The sequence below is a fragment of the Eptesicus fuscus genome, chromosome 11, assembly GCF_027574615.1.
Source record: "Eptesicus fuscus isolate TK198812 chromosome 11, DD_ASM_mEF_20220401, whole genome shotgun sequence".
Lineage (NCBI taxonomy): Eukaryota > Metazoa > Chordata > Mammalia > Chiroptera > Vespertilionidae > Eptesicus > Eptesicus fuscus.
This window is the reverse complement of record NC_072483.1, coordinates 74,082,768-74,103,887: the sequence shown is the minus strand read 5'-3', so window position 1 is coordinate 74,103,887 and position 21,120 is coordinate 74,082,768. Positions and strand designations below refer to the sequence as shown.

Sequence of the window (21,120 nt, the reverse complement as noted above, 5' to 3'; positions counted from 1 at the left end):
TATCATAGTAATAACAGTAGCTGAACATGCATTGATATTTGGTATGCATGAACTCATTGAGACAGATTTGGAGGGATGGAGAAGGGGGCCCCTGAGTTCTGGATGGGCCTGGGGTCCCCTGGGTCCTGCCTCTGCCTGGTCGTTTGTCCTTCCCTCTGGATGTGGCCCGAGGAGAGTCCTGGGACCCGGAGGAAGCTGACGCAGGCTAACTGAATGCATCACTTTATTAAATAAATGCTTCGTCACGACAAACGACAAAGATCAGGAGTAACATAAATTATAAGATGAATAAATAGTATACAGCAATCTTCACCTTTTTAAGAAAACGTGAGATCCTCTGTTGTGGTTTTTTTTTTCTCATTTTTATTTCCTTAGGTACAAAATGCTAAACAGGAGGTGAGTTCTTCCACATTCAGGCAAATTATTTTTCCTGCATTTTTTTTTTTCACCATGAACTGGTTTTGTTTGTTGGTTTGTTTATCCATCCTTTTCACCAGTAAAGATTATGAGCATTTGTTTTCTTTTAAAAAAGTTGAAGACAAAAAAATAGGAGAAAATAGAGCTATGGTATGTATGTATGTATGTATGTATGTATGTATGTAAAACTATCGAGAACTACAGTAATATGTGCTGTGGTTACTGCTGTCTAATAAAAACCGAAAAACCAAAAACCAAAAACACAAACCGGTAGGCAACTCGGAATCTGAAGGATCTTGTCTGACAACTGTCTATCCGTGTGGGCTACTGTGTGACGGCGCTGGTGGCGGCAGGTGGGACTCAGGCTGGTGTCCGGGGACCAGAGGAGTGGAGTGAACTCGCCCTCTCACCTCCCCTTCCCCATTCAGAAGGAGCTGAAGAGAGAGGAGGCCAGAGTCTGTGGAGATGGCTAAGCCATGTACTCCGCTAGGAAACCAAGGAAGTATGTTTCAAAAAAGACACAAAAACCTAAGAGAAAAACGAAGTGGAGAAAAGTGCAAAATACGTCTTGCACTTTAGTGGTTTCAAAAATAAAGACAGTACAACGCCCAGGTTGCTGGCAGGTCAAACCCTGTTCCCTTAGTCCCACCACTTCTTAAAACGTAGCCTCCTTTCTCTTGGAAGCCACCAAAGTCCTCTCTGAGAGCAGAGGGTCCTGCCTCTCCTTGGCCCACTCCTCTCTGAACCCCCATGCTGAGCTGGAGCCCTCTGGGGGCTGAGCCCATGGACAGGGAGATCATTGCCCCCTTGTGAGGGGGCCTGGCGGTTGCCATGGCAGCTGGGTGGCTGCTGGAGAGTTATGTGGTGGAAGAAGGGAGCATGTAGTGTACATGGCCCACCTCTCCCAGACCCCAGAGGAGGCTGACCCTTGCAGGGGTACAGTGGAGACCACCAAAGTGGTGATGGGGACATGGGCAAGGGGAGAGGTTGTGGGACCCCACAGCCTCCGGGCCTCCCTTCCTCCCTGGGTAAGGGTTGAAGTCTCCGGGCCTGTCCAGGCCTGGCTGTCTGAGAAACTTCCTCCCCAGATGCCCTTCCTTGCCAGGGTGGGGAGGGCTCTGGGGGAAGGAGGATTAGTCCTGGCTAGGCCTCCCTCCATTGGGACATCACGTATGATCTACACTGCTGGAGTGAGGCATGAGTCAAAAGGGAGCTGGGATGAGACCTCCTGATGGGGAAGGTCAACACTTAGACTTGAGGCCATTGAGAAGCTGGAGCTTCAGGCCGCCAAGAGAGCACTCAGAGGCCTAGGCAGCCTGGGGTCAAGGAGAAGCCTGCGGCTGGCAGTGCTCCACATCTGCCTTCCCTCCCACCTGCTGCGGGACAGCACCATCGTCCCCAGTGACTCTCTCCCGTGGTCTCTCCCGTGGGCTCAAGCCGGACCTCCCCTGGGAGAGGCTAAGTTCCATCCATCAAGAAGGTCCAGGGTCCTCTAGGGATTGACTAGCATCACTCCCTGCAAACACTGGGGACTCACAGGTGTGTAGTCGTCATGAACGTTGGAGACCTGAAGAGACTGGTGAAGTTGAGCCAGGCCATCGTCCCCACCTTGGGCTGACAGCAAAGAGCTGATGTCAGGAGCCCATTCAAAGTCCAGTAAACAGTGGTGTGGGGTGGGGCGGGGGGAGAGCCCCTCTCAGGAACCAGGTCCAGGCCTAGGGAAGGGTGGGAGTAGGGCATGCAGTTCCTGGCTCAGTCTTTTCTTAGGGGGAATGGCACCCCAGTATCCACTTGGCAGAACCCAGTTAGATGACTGCTCAAGATCCAAAGGAAGGATGGGCAGGAAGAAGAGGGAGGTGGGAAAGGTTCAGGATACTGGCCTACAGTATAGAAATGTGAGTTGGGGTTCGGGGACAGTGGCACAGGGAGATGGGGTACGCTGACACAGCAGGTCAAGTAAATCCTTGCAGTTGCCATTCCCGTCAAGCCCTTTGTCCTATGAAGATGGACCATCTCTCCCACCTCCAGCCAACTGTCCTGTCCTGGGGAGCAGGAGACATCCCCCACGTTGCACAGCTGCAAGTTTTCCGCTAGCTGGACTAGATTGGCTTCTTTGCTGTCCCTCTTCATTGCCCCACGTTCGGTGTTGGAGTGTCTCCACGGTGTCATGCCATCGGGAAAGAATGGAGAGGGCTGTGCTCACAGTGAGAAAGGGTGTCCTTGCCATTGTCCAAGCCCCCTTTCCTGGCAGGCTAGCTCCAGCCGCAGGGGACAGCCCCCAGACCACGCACTTGTTGAGGAATTCAGTGGAGAATGGGAGTGTTCTTGGTTCAGAATGTGGCTGCCAAGTGACAGCACCCCAAGCATCCATTCCCTTGCTGTCCTAGGCCTTTCTTCCATCCTCACCCCAGGGAGGAAGCTGAACTGGCCAGAGTGAATGAAAACTCTCTGGCCTCAGTCCCTCACTGCTGGGTGAAGATGGGCATCTGAGCACAAAGTCTTGTCCCTTCAAAACATGGCCAGTTTCTACTGCTCCTTGCTGTGGTCTAGATGCTAAGTCTAGAACCCTAAGGTTACCCACCCTCCCTGACTCTAAGGCCAAGAGTTAGTTCATTTCTCATTTGTAACCTGTACCCCATCTTCCTCTTGAATCCCAGAGGGCTTATCGGGTGGGGAGCCAGGGGAGTTTCTCTAGCTATGTCTCCTTTTCTGTTGCTTTGCTTCAAAGCTAGAATGGGGCCATCAGCCCCTTTCCCTTCACTCCATCTATCTGGCCTGAACAATCACTTTACAAACTTCCCTGTATTGAAACTTGTTCACCTCCACATCCCTCTTTGTCATCTCTCATTTCCATCTCTCTCCTGCTCCGCCAGCATGAAGAGTGAGAGAGGCTTTCAAAATGCAGGCTCTGCCCAGATGAAATGGAAAGGCCCGGTGGGACCAGTAGGTCAAACTTGGGCCTGTTGGGCTCGCTCAGTGTGCGATTGGAGATGGTTACTTCTGGAGGGTGTGAGGAGCATGGTGGGTGCACACAGAGTGCTCTCATCCACCTGGCTGGGTGGTACGTGTGAAGACGTGTGCACGTGGGAAATCATGAAAAAAATCCAACACTGTGTCCCACAAAAAGTTGAGTTTGCTGCTCATGGGAGGCAGGCAAGACTGATGTTATGGGTCGTGTTAGAAGAATATGAGTTGTCTTGGTTTTCCCAGAATGAGGAAGCTCCTCAATGCCCCCATAGAAACTATTTGAAAAGTTAATAATACAAATTTTTGAAAGAAAGGAAGGAAGGAAAAAAAAACAAGAAAGAAAGTAGATTTATATGCCTATATATGACTACATGGAGCCTTGTAGATAAATACAAGCCCACTTTTTTTTCAGCCTATCCTCCCCCACAGAGGCTGTGCTAGTTGTGAATCAAATGCATTGAGGGGCTGAAACCACATGCTTCAGCTCGGAGTTCTGGTCAACCGGGAGGAACAAGTCTTCCCACTGTTGAGTGTGTATTAATTTCCAAAAGTTTGCACAGGGAAATGTGCACACATATGTAATACTTATGTATCTGCTTAGGAAAGTCTATCTATCTAATATCACTCAGTTTTTAATTTGTTTTGTTTTGAGGGGAGTGGAATGCATTTTGGCTTTTATAAATTTGGGGGGGAGAGAACACCTAGTGGGGTAAGCAGAGGAAGGAGAGTTCGAGCCGCCCACATTGCTGGTTGCAGGAGGAGCTAGACCCAGGAGAGGCGCTGACACCTTTTCTCTTTGCCTTGCTCTCTCTGTGACCAATCCAACCTGGGAAAGCTCCAAGTGTGTCATCAAATACTACATCTTGGGCCAGAACTCTAGCGCCCAAACGTCTCCCCAGCTCAGGCCAGGGTTGCACATGAAAATTGGGGTCAGCCGTGAGGCCTGGGATCTTTCCTTCCTGCCCACATTCTCCCTTCCTTTCCCAACTCTGTTCATCTTACTCCCTCTTGTACACATATGCCTTCTTCCCTTCTCTTCCTCTTGTTCTTCCTCTCTTCCCTATTCATTCAACTTGCCTCAAAAAGAAAACCATTTAAAAGGGGGGAGGGGATCTCCTTAACTTTTTTCATCTCCATTGTTGCCATTTTCAAAGTTGAGACCTTGCTAGAGATTCTGAGGTCCTCAGTTTCCTCAATTAGATAGATATATGTATGTTTTCCCCTTAAATGAGATGAAATGAGTGGCGTCCTGGGGTGGAGGGAGGCATTGGCTGGAGTTGGGGCTGGGGGTGGGGTGGGGTGAGGGGAGGAGGAGGAGGGGACGCATCACTCAACATTGCTGCTGTCGAAGGTGTGGCACTGGAAGTCCCCCTCGACATACTCCATGCTTGGCAGCTTCATCCCGTACTTGTCCACGCACCAGCAGATGCCACGTTTGCGGCCACGGGAAGGCTTGCACTGGGGGTGCGGACAGGGAAAGGCAGTGAGGATGGCTGTGCCTGCAGGAGGCTTCACCCTCACCTGGCCCTTCGTCTTCCCACCCCAAGACAGACTTTCACCCCCAGAGAGTTGAGGGGGGCTGTACCCCTGCCCGGGGAGGGTCTGGAAAAATGATAGGTTAGGCAGTCTGACCTTGGCTACCCCCTATAAACACGTTTTATGTGACCCTTTCAGGATCCTCCAACTTGGTATTCTCCAGAGAGCTACATGGACTGATGATCTGATACTGATGATGATGATAATTAATAATAATGATAATGTTAATAGGTATCACTTCTGCAGGTTTTTATCATGTACCAGCACTGATATTTAACACTTACTACATAGCAGGTACTATTCTAAGTGCTTTACAGAGATTAATCCATTATTCCTCATAATTGTGTGAAAACAATAAGCACAACTATTCTCCATTTACATGAAGAATTGGAGGCAGAGATTTAAAAAAATAACTGGAGTAAGAGGACACAGTTAGTGAGTGGGAGAGCCAAGAACGGACCCAAGGCTGCCTGGCCCCTGACCCCTCAGTTAGATGAGGGTATGCTTAGAGCATCAGTGTCACATGGGAGGGAACTTGTTAGAAAAGCAAAGTTCTCAGAGTCTCTCCAGACCCGCTGATCAGACACTGGGGACGGGGGCGGGGGGGGGGGGGGGTCACTCATTAGTGTTTTATCAAACCTGCCCCGTGATGCTGATGCCCAAGGAAGGCTGAACACCATTGCCTTAAGGGAATGGGGACCCAATTTAATACGCTAAGCACCACTGGTTAGCCAACAGTGGGGCAGTTCAAAGGGTAGCCTGGCTATGAAGGGGACACGCAGTGATTTTATGTGGTACATGGTGAAAATATGCTTTAAAGTCATATGTATGCATATACCTATGTGTGTATATCAGAAAATAACATACAACATGGGATGAGACACAGTGATATCAAGTTTTCTTTTAAAATCCATGTAGCCCTGGCTGGGCAGCTCAGTTGGTTAGAGCATCATCCCAGGGTTTGATCCCCAGTCTGGGCACAATATAAGAATCAACCAATGGATGCATAAGTAAGTGAAACAACATAGCATTGTTTCTCTCTCTCTCTCTCTCTCTCTCTCTCTCTCTCTCTCTCTCTCTCCCCTCCTAATAAAATTCATGTAAGTAAAGTGAATCATTAAAAGTTAAGTAGATTGTAGCACAGGGAGGAATGGGAAAATCACATTTGTGTTATGGATATTTCAGGTTCGAAAAACACTATTGTTAAAGACGTACATTTTAGGCATTTAGAGGTAGAGGTTTCCTGGTGAGTGTCTTTTTAGGAGCCCTTTGAACTTGGGGGCATGGGACTGGGCATACCTGCTTTCTCTTGTAGAATCCCTTGCGGTCACAGTTGGGCAGGTACACGGCACGGGGCACCATCCGAGGGCTGGCTTTGAGCTCCTGCAGGGAAGCCTCCATGTGTCTGCGGCAGGGGCCCTGTGTGCGGATAGGAGGGATGAGAGTCATGGCAGGACCAGGTGGAAACCACCTACATGTGCAGAACACGTGGCCTGGGGGGCCGGGGGGGTGGGGGGGAACAAAGGTTTTGTGGGGAAAGCCACCACCTTTTGTTCCAATTAGCTGCTACCAAAGACCTTTCCTCCTCCCACCTGTTAAGCACCGGGTGTATAAAGTGTGCAAAACCTGCATTTGACCAGGCACAGAGGCACACTGTCCCATCTGTTCCTGGCTCCCCACCCTCAGCTCTTCCATGCCTCTGAGTGGTTATGTCCAGAGGCGGTCCTCTGTGGATGCTCTAGGAGAATGGCCAGCATCTGCCTAGGTGAGGACACAGCCCCCGGCCGTTCACACTCCTGGCACTTGCTCTGTGCTCGCTGTGGCCGGCTGGCACTTTCCCTGCGTACTGCCTCTACGCCTGCTCACTCAGACAAACCCTGGGTCCTGATAAACGTAAGCTCTAAAAGCTCTCTGTTGTAAGTGGCAGGTCCTTCACTAGGTTTAGCATCTCCTGCTGCCACGAATGCTCACTTAGACGCAAGTCGAATGCTCACTTAGACGCAAGTCGGGGCGGTGGCAGAGGCTGCGGGGCGTGGATGCTGACGAAATCGTGGGGGATCCTTAAGACTCACCTGTTCGGATTCCTGTCTCATCTCAGGGGCAGCGTTGGCCCGGGTCTGAGCGGTGTTCTCAGCTCCCCCCACAAACTTGGCCTGGGTCAGCTTCTTTCTGCGGTCCTTCTTCACGGCCTCGGCCTTCAGCTCGGAGATGCGGGAGTGTTTGGGACTGGGACGGAAGACCTTGGGGGCGTAGGTCTCCTCAGCCCCCTCAGCGGTGGTTGGGTCCTCGTGCTCCTGGGATTCTCGGTCTGCAGGGAGAAGGAAGCAGAGGGTCAACCTCTGGGGCTGAGACACAGATGTGCAGAGCCCAAGACTCTGAAGCTGGTTCAGAGAGAAGGGGTCTCTGCCCTCTTGGAGCCTAAATGAGAACCAGGGCATAAGAGTCAGCACTCATGTACGTGGAGGGGAGTTGCTGGCAGGACTGGAGTCCCATAGCGCGAATCTAGGAAGACTTCATGGAGTTGGGGGGGTGTTGAAAAAGTCAAGCTGATAAGCGAGGGAAGTTTGACAGGAGGGAGAGGACATTCGGGGGGGCAGGAAAGAGGAAGGGGAGGGAAGTAGACTTTGGGAAGGCTCAGTCCTGGTCAGGGGCTTGCATATGGGACTAAGTAGATGGTGCGGTGGCTAGAGGTGTGGCTTTGATGTAAGAGCACAACCTGGAGATCTTGGCTGTCGGAGGAAATAGGAAGCAACCAGGGCGTGGACAAGAAAGGCCACGTGTAACTTCCTGTGGGGTCTTTATGCTTTCAGAGCTGCTGGACTTGAGCTGCTTGGATTTGGGGAACTGGGGGCAGGAGGGTTCTGGGGGTCTGGACTAGCAGGCGAAGGGGACCTGGGAAGCCAGAGATATGGGGCTTGGAGGGGAATAGTGGGTCGGGGGCGGGTGGGTGGGGTGGGGTGACGCAGAACCCTGAGGTCTCCCTCCATGCACTGGCTCAGAGCTGGCTCTGTGCTCTGGGCCCTGGATGGGCTGGAACATAACATAGCTCCAGGCCAAGAGAGGCCGACAGCTGGCTGGGCTGGCACAGTTATATATAGGGGTGACTTGGTGATAGTCTATACTTAGCTGACTTATGACCTTTAAAGAAGTAGGACTTTGTTCATTTATTTGTTGACCTGTTAATTCCTCCCCCCGCCTGCCCCCAGCCTTTTCTGGGTCCACAGATTTCCATTTAATTCTTATCTCACAGGCACCCTCCTCTGGGTCCCCGTTTCTCCTCTCAGTTCCTTAGCCCCACCAGCCTATGCAGACCCAGGGGGAGGGGTAGGATGTGGCCAGGAGGCCCGGTGCAGGGGGCCCCTATCTTCATTGCCCTCTTTTCAAATTCAAAAAAAGAAAAAAGGGCTTTGAGGTGACCCCAAATGACTCAACTGGGGTGTAGGAAAATCCTATTACCACTTAAGGGCAAGGCACTGTGATGGAAAATAGGAGAGGAATCCGAGCAGGTGGGATGAGGGGAGGTGTTGGGGGAGAGAAGATGGGCGAGAAGGCACTGTTTGTGTCCCCAAGGCAGGAGCTCCCAGCCTAGGGGAAGTTACAGGTGTGTGTTAAGAAAGGCATTTGGAGACCCGGCCAAACTTGGTCAGGATGGCAGGTGGCCGGAAGCACCTAGGCACCTGTTTGCAGTTGGCTCAGATTTGTCACATTTCATTGGACAGGTATCCTGTCCTAAAGGCCCTGGCAGGGAAGTTGCCCACCCGGAGGAAGGCTCCGAGGGTTTGCAGGGCTCTGGGCGGTTTGCTGATTTGGGCTACCGCCCAGGAGAGGAAGAGGACGAGCAGAAAGCAAACAACAAAGACAGGGGCAGACTTTCCCTGAACCAAATTCAACACCAGGATCCCTGACCCCTACTTTTGGCCTTTCAGTCCGACTTCCCACCTCATCTTGACTCAGTGCTCGGACTCTACTGTATCCAAACCTGCTGTGATGATTCATCAACACATGATGCGCCGGGTTGGTGGAATGCAGCCTTCCAGGAATTAGCTGATAGAGTGATGCTCTGGGGTAAACCTACTTTTCTTGGCTGTGGGAAGAGCTAGAAAGGGGGCGGGATGCAGGGAGGAGCACTAGTAGTCTGAAGGACTCTGTACAAATAGAAAGGCTAGGGCTCTCTTATCTAGTAACTAAGGCCCATGCCCGAGGCTCAGGTCTTAGGGAAAGGTGGGGTTGGGAGTGGGGGAAGAGGAAAAGCCTACTACGGCATGGATGGGTCTCTGAGCCAGTCTTACTGAGGGACCGGAGACACTTCCTTCAACCTCTCTGGGCAAAACTAAGCATTCCAATTTTCAAAACACATTTGACCACTGGGGTAGGGGAGAGGGCAAGAGATGTTGCCATTGAAAGGCTGGGGGCATTCTGGGGTGCGTGGCCATACCCCTTCTCCAATTAAGATTGTAACTAGATGAAGTGAGGGGAGGAGGGAGAGGGGGCTGGGTGTTGACCATGGGAGAGAGATGAGTGTTTCCTTCAGGGGCTGCTCCAGCCTGGCCTGGAGGACCAGCAAATCAGGGATACGTGTGGGATACCTGCAAAGCCAAGCTCAGGGGTCACTTCTCCAATGGGAGAGACCCCAGAAAGCTGCTTACCTCCAGGGGTTTGGACCAGTGCCTGGGATCCTCCCCACTGGCCATCTAGTCTCTTAGTCTTTTCTCTGAAAGTGTTCAAGTTGCCTTGGGCTAAGCAATGATGACACTGGAAAAACAAACTGTAGATTCCTGCATCCACTTGAAGGAGCTCAAAACACTTTTGCAAACCCTCTCCCCTTCCTTCCGCTGGCCTCACCAGGGCGGGCCTCCTGGGAGCACACCCTCCCCAGGATGCCGGCTCTTTTGCTGCTCTGAAGGGCAGGCTTAGAGCTTTGATGTGCCTCCTGGTTTTTGGTGCCACTTAACCCCATGTGACCTATTACTTAGGCACCGGGAGAGCTGAGTATCACAGATACTCATCAAGGTCTTGTGGTCACCTGTAGGCTCCAGAGAGACAGTGGAAAGTTGGAGCGGAGCCAGGGCAGCACCAGGGAGATGAAAGGGCTGGAACGCAGACCCAGAGCTGGAATGCCAGAGCCAGCAGGCCCCACTCAGCTGCTTTGAGTCATAAATAGGCTTTTGATTTGGGAAGGGTTTAAGTCTGAGATAAAGCAGGAAGGCACAAGTAGACTGGCAGCTCCTGAGCTATTTCATCAAGAGAAAGCAGCCTGAGGTTGTGGAAGGGATTTAGGTGAGATATAAGGAGGACTTCCTGCTGAGGTGGCCCTGTGCCTGAAGAGCAAGGAACAGAAGAGGGCATTGGGTTCTGGAACCTGCTGGACAAACATGCCAATACCTCCACATGGCCAGTAGGTGGCGACAGAGACTGAAGACCACACAGCATGCCTGGGTGCTCATTGCTAAGGACTGTAAGTAATTTTTAAAATCTGGAATTTGTGTGCCTGTTTCTCTGACAACCACCAAACCCTCTCCTTCTCTGTGTGTCTGAAGCATGTATTTAAAGAGTTAGGGAGATGGACAAGCGAGGACTGGAAAGGACTCATAGGGGGAGGGTGGAGAAGGCAGGTGTGGGAACTGGACGGGGAGCGGGGCAAGACCCTATGTGCATAACCCTCAGCTGTTTCTTTCATCTGCAATTGAAAAATGATCAGGGGAAGAAGTGAAACATATCTGGCACCTCCCTTTCCATCTCTAGATGTCATTTCAAAAGGATTCTGCAGAGGATGGGAGATGTGGAATGCTCAGTATTATTTTATTCTTTCTTAGTTCCATGATCTTGCCGATGACAGAGCGGATGAGAGCTATCATATTGTCCTGATATTTACCTTTGGGGTGGGTTGCCAACCAACCAGCTCTCTGCTAGCCCAGCCCCTGCCATGTTATGCTGGCCATTGCTGCCCATCCACACTGGTGCAGTAACATTCACTGAGGCACAGACGGGTACATGGGCCCTCCCTGTGTTCACATGAACACCTGTTTGAGGACTACACCGTTCTCATGTCTCAGGGCGTCTGGGTGCAGGCGTGGCCGCTATGTACCCAGAGGCACCCTAGGGTGGGCAGATCTACTCACAGCACAGGTGCCCAAAGCATCCTCCCCACCCAGGCTCCACCACTGTCTCCAGTATGCCCTCTTGCTGCCGCTGTTATCTGGTAGGGACAGGATGCTCTAGCAACATTGACAGGCATATGTTCTTAAGAAATGTTTTCATACCACCCCCTCCCTGGTTACAGAGATGGATGGTCCAGCTGGGGACTTGCTGCTCCCTGCAATCTGACCTCCCACCCTGGGGCTCTCAGTCCCTCCCTGGCATCATTAACAGCCTGCTCCCAGGCTGGTGGTAGTTCCCATTCTATCTTAACCTCATAATCTAACCTCAGAGAAAACTGGGTGGCCCAGACCTTGTGACTTTGTTTCGGAAACGGAAGAAACTGAGGCGTACTTGGAATTCACAGCTCAGGAGGAATGTAGGGCTTTGCCAGGCCACCTGGACCTGGAGAGAGGAAAGTCTCTTTCTCCAGCCAGAAGACAAGATGGGTTCGCCCAGAATCTCTCTAGGAGGGATGAAAAGGGAGCCGGGTTTCCACTGGCTCTCATCCTGGCTCCCTCTGTGGAATTTAAACAATAATCTCAGGGCAGAGGCTCGTCATTTATCTTGGTCTCTCTGGCGAATGGTACTCCATAAATAATCTTTAAATGGAGAGATGCATCGATCTACGCAAGAGACAAAGTGAAGTGGGCCTAGAGGCCTTTCTGTCCGTAAGCTGGGGTACCTTAGAGCTCAGTGGATGCCCTGAGAGGCCATCTCACTGGGGCCACTGTCTTTAAGCACAGTAACTGCCACAGAGGGAGTGGGGGGGGGCAGAGCAATGAGCCTCACAGGCCAGGGACAGATGGAGGGGTCCCCTGGATTGGCGGGGCTTCTCTCTGGTCTCAGGCTTCGCTGTCCAATACAGTAGCCACTAGCCCCATGTGGCTATTTAAATGAATAAATAGGAAATCAAATTACAAGGTCAACTCTTTAGTTGCTCTAGCCACATTTCAAGTACTCAATAGCCACACCTATCATTGCAGAAAATTCTACTGGACAGCTGGTCAGAGGGCACAGATCTATGGATATAGATCTCCACGTCGCCTCCCCACCCTGCCCTGTTTCCTAGCCAACTGCAGCCTCCTGCTCTTCGCTACGACCCAAGGCTATAGGAAAATGATGGGTCTGCTGCTCACTGTTTAAAAAACCATAAGGCATGTCTCAGTCTCCGGAAGTCTGACTGTTTCCCAGCTGCAGATGCCAAATGGCTCAATTACACTGCATGTGCATGCCTCTGCATCGAGAGAAAGGGGACGGGGCACGAGGGAGCGGCTGGGAGCCTTCCAGGGGAGCTGCAGCACACCCCGCCTCCTGCCCATTCCACCTCTAACCAATGTCTGCCTTGTCCCAGTCCCTCTGGAAAGACACTGTTTTCTTTTCCTCTGTGGTCAGTCACAGACGTGTATGTTCTGGGCTCCTTTTAACGAGAATTATGAGCTGAGAAGGAAAAAAGCACTGACTTTCCAAGAGGAAAGCAAACCCAAACAACCTCCATCCTCAGGTGCCAGATGGGAGGAGCTGCAAGAGGATGCAGAGGGGAGTCCTGCTGACTTGGGGTGAATGGCAGCGGTGGGAGCAGGTTCTGAGTCGATGACTGGACAGTGAGGGGCAAAAGGCTTGCCCTGCTGAGCTCCTTCCCAGCCCCCATCCCATTTCAGGCCAGGAGAACTAACGAGGTCAGGCACCTAAACCAACAGCAAAGTTGACCAGCGTGGGTGTGTCACATCTCTATCCTGCGAGGAGAAATAAGGACATCATATAGCAAAGCGGATAAACATAGCCAGACTACCCTTCCTTAACATCCAGCTACTCTTCTTGGGAGGAAGACGAGGCTGCTGCTGATAGTTCATAAGCCTCAGTGCAGATTTACTTTGATCACTCTTAGTCTCTTTCTCCCCTCTCTTTGCCTCCGTTTTCTTATCTGAGTTATGGGGAAGATGTCAACAGCCCCTTCTCCACAGGGCTGTTATGGGGAATAAGAGAGCTGGTATGTGCTAATTACCTCTCAGCACAGGTCTCTGTTGCCTCTCACTTCCCTAGTTCCAATCATCAGCTAAAAACTTGGTTGCTTGGCACCTGGCTGACTGGTACCTCCTTGTACACCACAAGCTCTAAGGCTCCCTGGATGCAGACCACTTGTGAGTGTGGGTTGCACTCACATCCGGGGATCAGAGGTAAAAAAAGGATCCTCTTCATTCCACGCCCTCCCACCCCCCCGCCCCCCATCCCCTCCCCCGGGGCCAAGCCAGGATTCAGAACTCTAGTACACATTTCTTGATCCCTGGGAGACAGTTGGTAAGAAATGCACCTCTAACTAATTACGTACTAATGCACGACTCCCAAGATGCGTGTCTCCAGGCAGGTTTCTCTAGGGGCTGGAAGATGGAGCATGCTCAGTAGAAATGTCTATCTTTTCCCTACACACCCCCTACACACCCCACACCGGAAGGTAGTGGAAGGACTAGGTAGGGAGCAGCCTCTGAATGGAAGAATGGGAGATGAGGAGGGGGAGGAAGCTCCGGCTCATTTCTCTGACCTGGCAACACTCCCACTCATGACTCAGCACAGCCTATTCAGAACATTACAATTAGGCAGCCACATTCCCTGCATGACCTACATGACCAGAAGGGGGCGGCAGGGAGCAGGTAGTTTGAACTCTCCCTGGTCCCCCTGAGAAGAGAGGCTTTGGTATGAGTCAAACAAGGGAATCATTTCCTGTCCATTAATCAAAGCTCAGACTCTTTTCTTCTCTGACTCTTTGGTGGGAGGAGGAGAGTGTGGAGAGAGCAGTTCCCTCTCAGGTGCGGGAGGGGCTTGCTGGTGGCCACCTGTATCTACTAGAAAATTTGACAGCTGTGGCTGGTATTATGTTTCGATCGAAAGTGCTGTTCTAAAGGGTCTGGAATGAGGGCCATCTTCGCTGTGGTCAGAGAGACATTGCAAGTGTGGTGGTTCAATCCAGGTTCATAATACCTGGAGCCCACATTAAACATCTCTGCATGCCAGCAGAGGTCAGATGGGGCAGCCTCAAGTTCTGAGCTCTTATTTCATCCTCACAACCTTCACTATGGGATGATGTCATCAGGTGATATTTGCCTAAGGCCTCATTGCAGGTTAGGCTGGGTCCAGGCAAGAGCCCTGGTGAGTGGTGAAGAAAGCCAGGAATAGCAAAACGGAACCCTAAAATCAATAGGGATGAGCTGAATTCTAGTCCTCCTTCTACCACTAACCCTGCATCTAATTTTGGGCAAGTGACTCCGCACACTGGGCCTCAGCATCCCCATCTGTAAAATGAGGGCCTTGACTTCAAGGATTGTGTGGGCTCCTTGAGCTTTAGCATTCTTTGGCTAATACCCAGATAATTCCTGGAGAGATGTTAGGACCTTGCTAAGCCAAGTGGTTAGGCAGGAAAGGGCACTTTGCCCCATATAGAGATTTCCACTCACTCCTTTGGATTTATATGAGAGAGAGAGAGAGAGAGAGAGAGAGAGAGAGAGAGAGAGACATTGTAACAGAAACCATGGAAAAAATGGAACTTAAAAAAATGTGGGGGATTCTCTGGATATAGGGGAAAGTGGAGTAGACACTTAGGACTGGCTTCCTTGTTTATTTACTTATTTATTTTCGCAGGTATCGGATTAATCATTGTCTTGGAATACATATACAGCTGGCAATTTAAGGATGATCTCTGGGGATTTGCAACTTTTGGACCAACTGTAGTAAAACTGCAAAACAAAAACTCCAACAAAACCCCTTCAGATTGCCTCCTTGTCTCTTACCACAGCCATTCCTTTTCCTGGTTGGTTCCTCCTTGGTGCCTGGACCCTTTATGGTGTTCTTCCAGCTTCTGGATGCAGTGGGCCTGGCATATGGTGATCCTTCTTTAAAGTTTTATTTTTCACACATTAAATAACTCAAAGTTTCAAAGGCATTGCTCAGGTACAAAGTAAAATCTTTAGACAAGAATCACCTTTTCTTCTCCGTAGCTCCTCCCTCCCCTATTAAAGGCACCAGGGCTTCCGTTGGGATTCCTACTCCCATGCCCTTTGCCGTAACCCACCCGGTAACCTCCTCCGACTCCTGGGATCAGCCCCTTCTCCCCCTACAGCTGCAAGCCCACCGGCCGGCTCAAATCCAGCCCAAGCCCTGGGACTACCTCACAGCTGCTCTGACTTAAAACTCAAGCCCTTAGGGCAGTGGTCGGCAAACCGAGGCTCTCGAGCCACATGCGGCTCTTTGGCCCCTTGAGTGTGGCTCTTCCACAAAATACCACGTACCCTAATTAAGTTAATAACAATGTACCTACCTATATAGTTTAAGTTTTAAAAATTTGGCTCTCAAAAGAAATTTCAATCTTTGTACTGTTGATATTTGGCTCTGTTGACTAATGAGTTTGCCGACCACTGCCTTAGGGGATGCCTTGGCCATTGGGGGATGGAGAATGGGAGGGGGGAGTTGGAGGGAGGGACGTGGAAGGGAAAATTGAAGTGGAAAGAAAATGTGGCTAACTGTGCTTGCTCCTCCAGCCAGCAGAGAGGGGTGGGGGTGGGGTGGGAGAAGGTAAGAAAAGTCAAGTTAAAAGCAGCATCTCTTGTCTTCCCAACCCCATTTTCCTTGGCGCAGGGCACAGTCAGCCTCTCACAGACTTGTTTCAAAGGGAGGCGGTGCGGGTGGGAAAGGAATCTGCCTCCTTCAGTTTTCCATGATCTTGTTCAACCCAGACACAAATTTGGCCACGAAACCTAATTCTGGAACTGGATTTCAGCATGGCATTTGGGCCAGGTTTGGAGTGGAAGCTAGGGTGATGGAGGCCAAACCCCTAAAAGAAGCAAAGGCTTAATTCATTTTTATTGAGGTTTCTCTCCCCCCCTCCCCCCAGAAGCATATTTTCTTTCTTTCTCTCTTATTTCTCAATGACGGTACTGAAACCCAGAATCAACTTCTTCCCGAACACCCAATTTAATGTCTCCCTGGCACAGAAGAGATCTCCCAGACCAGGGCAAAGGTGCGTGCAGCCCTCCCGCCCACAAAGCCACAAGAGTCCTGCAAACAATGCCCCGGCAAAGCCCGGCCCTTGCTCGACTCGATCCAGCTCACCGATATTATTGAGCTTGGCCCACCCAGCCTCAAACACTCTGCCCTCCTTTTTCTATATGTGTCTTTGCCCCTCAACTGGACGAAATAAAATGCAGGGCCCCGCGCGCTCCCAGCCCCGGGCTCGCGGGGCCCACTCCCTCCCGGTTGCACAGCAACGCGCGCAGCAAACACTAGTTCTCAGCCGGCCCGGCCGCCCGCCTTCCGCCCTCCGCTCCTCCTCCCAGGAGCTCTGGCCGCCGGCCAGCTCGCCCTCCTCAGCTCCCCATTACTAATTCAAAGACGCATTCTTTTGGAGGGATGGAAAAAAGGTATAGATCTATCTCTCTATATGCATATATGTTTTTGGTGTGTGTGTGTATGTATGTGTGATTGATACCTTTATTTATATTTATAAGGAAACCGCGGAAGGGAGGGGCGCGCCCAAGTTCGCACTGCTGGTTTAGGGGTGGTGGTGTGGTAGTGTGTGTTGGGGAACAGGAATGGAATGGACACTTTTCTCCGTCTCTCTGTTCATTTTCCACTCCTTAAGAAGTGCCTCTGTGTCATCTCCAACTTTTGGGGGATCCGCCCAACGGTTTACGAGCTGAAAAGCTATAGCCAGGAGCGCCCACTCCCATTCCATCGGTCCTGGTAGAGTGCAGCTCCCTCCCCCCCCCCCCCCCCGCCCCCTCCTCCCCGCCTCAGCAACTGCAATCCATTAGGCACCTGCCTAAGGCGGGGTGGAGTCCGTGAGACACGCTGGGGCGGGGGTGGGGAGAGGGCGGAGAGGCAGCTAGCATTGGCCCAGAGGTACCTTGAAGGTAGGAGTTGAGGAAGGGGATGCAGAGAAATCTAACGGGCATCTTGCTTGGGACTAAAGCTGGCCTCCCCCTTTCCTCCCCACCCCCTCTGTGTGTGTGTGTGTGTGTGTGTGTGTGTGTGTGTGTGTGTGTAGTGGGTTGAACTGGAAAGTTGGATGCTCCTATTAGCTCTCTCAGCAATTGCGCGTCTACACCTCCCACATCACTACAACCACACAGTTGGACAAATAAAAGTGGGGCCAGAACGTGGCTGAATGATACCTGGCATACTTTCGATGTTAACCAGGTTGTTAACCAGAGCGCTCCCTTCCATGCCAGGAAGTAGATTCATATCTCTTACCCGTCTCTCCTCCACCCCAAGCATTTTTTAAATCTATATCCCCCACGATGAAGGCAGGTGGGACCGCCTTTTAAAAGTGGTTCTTAATAATAATAATAATAATAAAAACACTCCACAAACTGGCCTGTGGGGCGTCCGGGTCTGCACGTTGCCTTCCGTCTCTTTTTTGCAGGCAGCAGTAGGGAGTGAGACCACCTCTTGCCAAGCTGGAGGGGCGGCTGCCTGTAAGGCAAAGCCTGCAGGGTTTTGGGGGATGTAGGCTGAACCTAGGGAAACTCTCCTGCCTCTTCTCAAGCACCGACGCACTTCTTTCCTATATGACAGTGTCTGTAGTTTGCAGTTTAAGAAAACTCATGTTGGGGTGCTCACAGTGGAAGGGGATAGGAGGGGAGAAGGGCACTGTCCCAGGAAGTAACTACGCAGAATAAGCAATATTTAGCCAAATCTTAACCCCTTTTGGAGAGAATTAATAACCAGTGTGACGTCTCAGAATGCAGATTTTTGTGTACAGTTCATTAAAGTATTTAAAAAAAACTTAAGATCAGGTAGCTCTTTCCATAAAGAAACTCGGATCTAAAGGGAACAGGACTGTTCTCATTAAACAAGTAGCTTAGTCAACCTTTTAAATCCTAGACTCCGGGCGCTAAGAACTTGGCGGCAGGGCAGTCCGGGGGCGGGGCTACTTGGAGGCGGAGGGGAGCCAACGGGGCGTGGCCGTTCCAGTCTCCGCCCCCTTTATTTGGCATTCGGTGATTCCAGGGCCCCTCATATTTACACCACACCCACTTGTGATCAAGTTGGAGAGGTGGGGCGGAGGGGATTGGTACTGACAGGGAAGTTATGAGTTCTGTTTCACATCCCCTCTTGCCTCCCAACTCCACCTTTCGTCCTAGGTAAAATCTGAATTGGGGCGGGGAAAAGTAATTAGATTTCGGGACCAACATCCAGCACAGGAACACCACACCGTGGCTTCATACTCCTCCCGCCCCCCCAAGACCACCCGCCCCCCGCCGCTAGCCCACTGACCTCCCCGCCTCCGCCGTGCGTGCCTAAAGTAATCTTACCTTTCCTGGGAGGAAAAAAAGGTGTTTTGCATTTTAATCTATTTACCAGCTATCGCAATCAATCATGTCGAGTCAAAAGTAATGGGTGTGCACGTGGGAGGGGCATCACAGTCCTCACCCCAAAGGCATTAACTGCAAACGGTGCGAGCGTGTGTGTGTGTGTGTGTGTGTGTGCGCGCGCGCGCACTCGTGCGTGTGCGTGTGTGTCGGGGTAGAAGGATAGACACGTCAGAAGGGACTGGTAGGGGGGCAGGGGCTGAGAGAAGGACAAAGGTAGAATGAGCACGGAACGCCTCTCTTTCCAGGTCCTCAGTTAAGGCAATATTTTAACAAAGAGATTTTTTTTTCCAAGTTCAGAAACCCCCCCCCCCCCAGAACGTGTTGGGTGGCTAGCAGGTGGTGGAGGAGGGAGTTGATAATGAAATATATACCCGTTCAGACTGGAGACTCAGTACCTGGGGATTTGGACCTTGAGACCGAATAGGAGCTCAGAGTCAGTATTCAGGCGAGGGGGTGGGTGGGGTGGAGTAGGGTGGGAGCAGGGTGTGGAGCAAGAGCGAAGACCGCCTGAGGCTGGGATGGACAGCAGCCTGAGATAGCTGGATCGGTCAGGGCTCCAATTCCTAGGTACAAAGACCCCCCCCCCCTCTCCCGCCCCCGCCCCGCCCTCCTCCCGGGCTGCGCCCCGGCTCTAAGCCACTTTCTGGGCAAAGCGCGCGTGGCCGGCCCGTCCCCTGTCCCCGCTCGTGCGCCGTGTAACTGGCTGGCACACTGAGCGCGCTCACCGATCTTGACTTGCTCGCGGTAGGTCTTTTCGTTCATGCAAACCCCGCGGCCATGCAGCAGGGCGTGCAGGGGTTTCTCCTCGTCCTGCCGGGGGAGGCAGCGCAGCCCCTGGGCGCAGCGCTCAGTGTAGACGCCGCACGACTGCCCCTCGGCCAGGGCGCAAGTCATGCAGCAGCCGCAGCCCGGCTCCTTGACCAGCTCGCAGCCCAGGGGGCTGGGGGGGCACATGGAGAGGGCTTTCTCATCGCAGGGCTCGCAGTGCACGAAGGAGCCCAGGCCCTGGGCCGGCCCCGCAAAAGCGGCCAACAGCAGTAGGACTGCGGTGAGCACCATCTTCCAGTCTCCCTTTACCTTGGGGCGGGGCAGGAGAGCGAGAGCGCAGGGAGAAAGGGGCTAGGAGGGCGCCGGGGAAATTTTAAAAAATTCTGGCAGGTAGAGCAGGTGCCCTCCCCCAGACAACTGCAAAATGTGGGGAGAGTGAGAGGGCTGGGGTGCCTGCAAGCAAGTCCCAGTTACAAGGATTCAAGACTTGCAACAGGTTGGGGGCAAAAGAGCAGCGCCAGGTGCACGCACCGGACAAACAGCTCCCAAGCCCGACCTGGTCAGAACTGCAGGGGGAAAAGCCAAAAATTGTTCGCCCCAAAGCAACCACCGGAATAAAGAGCTCGGAGGCTCTGGAGGAGACGGGGTGGGGTGGAGAAAAAGAGGTTTGTCTTCAAAAATGTTGTTTAAAATCTAAAGTACACCCTGCTCCTTTCTAACCTTCAGCTGCTAGCGGCGCGCGGTTGCCGCGGAACAGGTAGAAGGTGGCGGTTGCAGCCGCAAGGACAGGGGAAAATATTGAAATCAAGAAAGAAAGAAAGAAAGGAAAAAAGAAAAAAAAAAAAAAACCCTAACCCCTCTTTTCTCCCACTCTGCAACCACCTCTTCGAAATTCGCAGGTTCGGCGCGAATCCCGGAGAAGGGTGCAAACGGAGGAGAGGGAAATTAGAAGGAGCAAAAAAGAGGAAAAACCCCACACCGCTTTGCAGCTTTTCCTAGCTCTTTTACCCCCGCAGAAGTTTCCAAAGAGACTACCGACTCCGGTGGAGCAGGCGCTTTTAAATACACGGCCCTGGCTGCCAGCCAGTTTGTAGCTGCAATTTGAGCTCCCCAACACCCAACCCAGGCAAGGATGCCAAAGAGCTTTGCAGTACGAACTCACACGGAGTGGGGGTGGGGAGAGGCCTTCGAGACACACAGGGGCTCCCCTTCGCTGCACGAACAGCACCCTCCTCCCCCCGGAATGTAAGAAAGGGGCACCGGGGACCAGACAGGGGCTGTGTGAGGGAGGAGGAGGTGGGGGGGGGGGGGGCGGTCGTGGGGATGAGAGTTCTGTGCAAGGTGGACACAATGAGGAGTAACAGTCTCCCCTCGCCTCCCGCTCCTTAACTAGCCCAGGCTCGGGCTGGAGGAGAAGTTTTTTGTTTTGTTTTTTTAAATTTTTTATTAGCCAACTGGATATATACGGTGCCCAAGAAATTCTTCCCAAGCTTTGGTAAATGGCTGTCTGCTAGTGTTTAAGTTTGCTGGTGTCTAAGTTACCATGTAAGGTGTGTGCATGTGTGCGTGTGTGTGTGTGTGTGTGTGTGTGTGTGTGTGTTGGGGTTATTAATATAGGATAGTCAGTGATGGGTGGTGACCTGAATTAAAAAGAAAGAAAAAGAAGAAAAACTGGATTTCTCCCCTAAAAGCCTGGGGAAGGGGAATTTAATCAAGAGTTTCTGTTGTTGGTGGAGTGACTGTCTTCGGCCATATAGTCAAGCAAGCTGTGGCCACTTTCCTTCTGCTACATTGTTGGCCCAGGGAAGGTGTGTGTGTGTGTGTGTGTGTGTGTGTGTGTGTGTGTGTGTGTGCACTTGCAGGGGCAGTCAGCCCACAGCAGTGAGTTACAGAGGTTGGCACTTGGAGGAAACACTCAGTCTGAAAATCTTGC

The 21,120-nt window shown here is 51.8% G+C and overlaps 1 protein-coding gene and 1 long non-coding RNA gene across 3 annotated transcripts in view; one reads left to right on the top strand and one right to left on the bottom strand.

Moving 5' to 3' along the window:
- Positions 1–206: 206 nt before the first annotated feature.
- IGFBP5 (insulin like growth factor binding protein 5) lies at positions 207–20,024 on the bottom strand. Its single transcript, XM_008145184.3, has 4 exons — positions 19,145–20,024; positions 6,993–7,228; positions 6,220–6,339; positions 207–4,842 (listed from the first exon to the last, which is right to left on the bottom strand). Exons 1-4 carry the CDS (start codon positions 19,476–19,478, stop codon positions 4,711–4,713), a joined length of 822 nt encoding a protein of 273 aa, XP_008143406.1. The 5' UTR covers positions 19,479–20,024; the 3' UTR covers positions 207–4,710.
- LOC114232828 (uncharacterized) overlaps positions 16,357–21,120 on the top strand; it is a 37,572-nt gene continuing 32,808 nt past the window's right edge. For both annotated transcript variants that reach the window (XR_008557399.1, XR_008557398.1), the window contains exon 1: positions 16,357–16,463. This is a non-coding gene — a long non-coding RNA (uncharacterized LOC114232828). The remainder of the gene's footprint in view (positions 16,464–21,120) is intronic.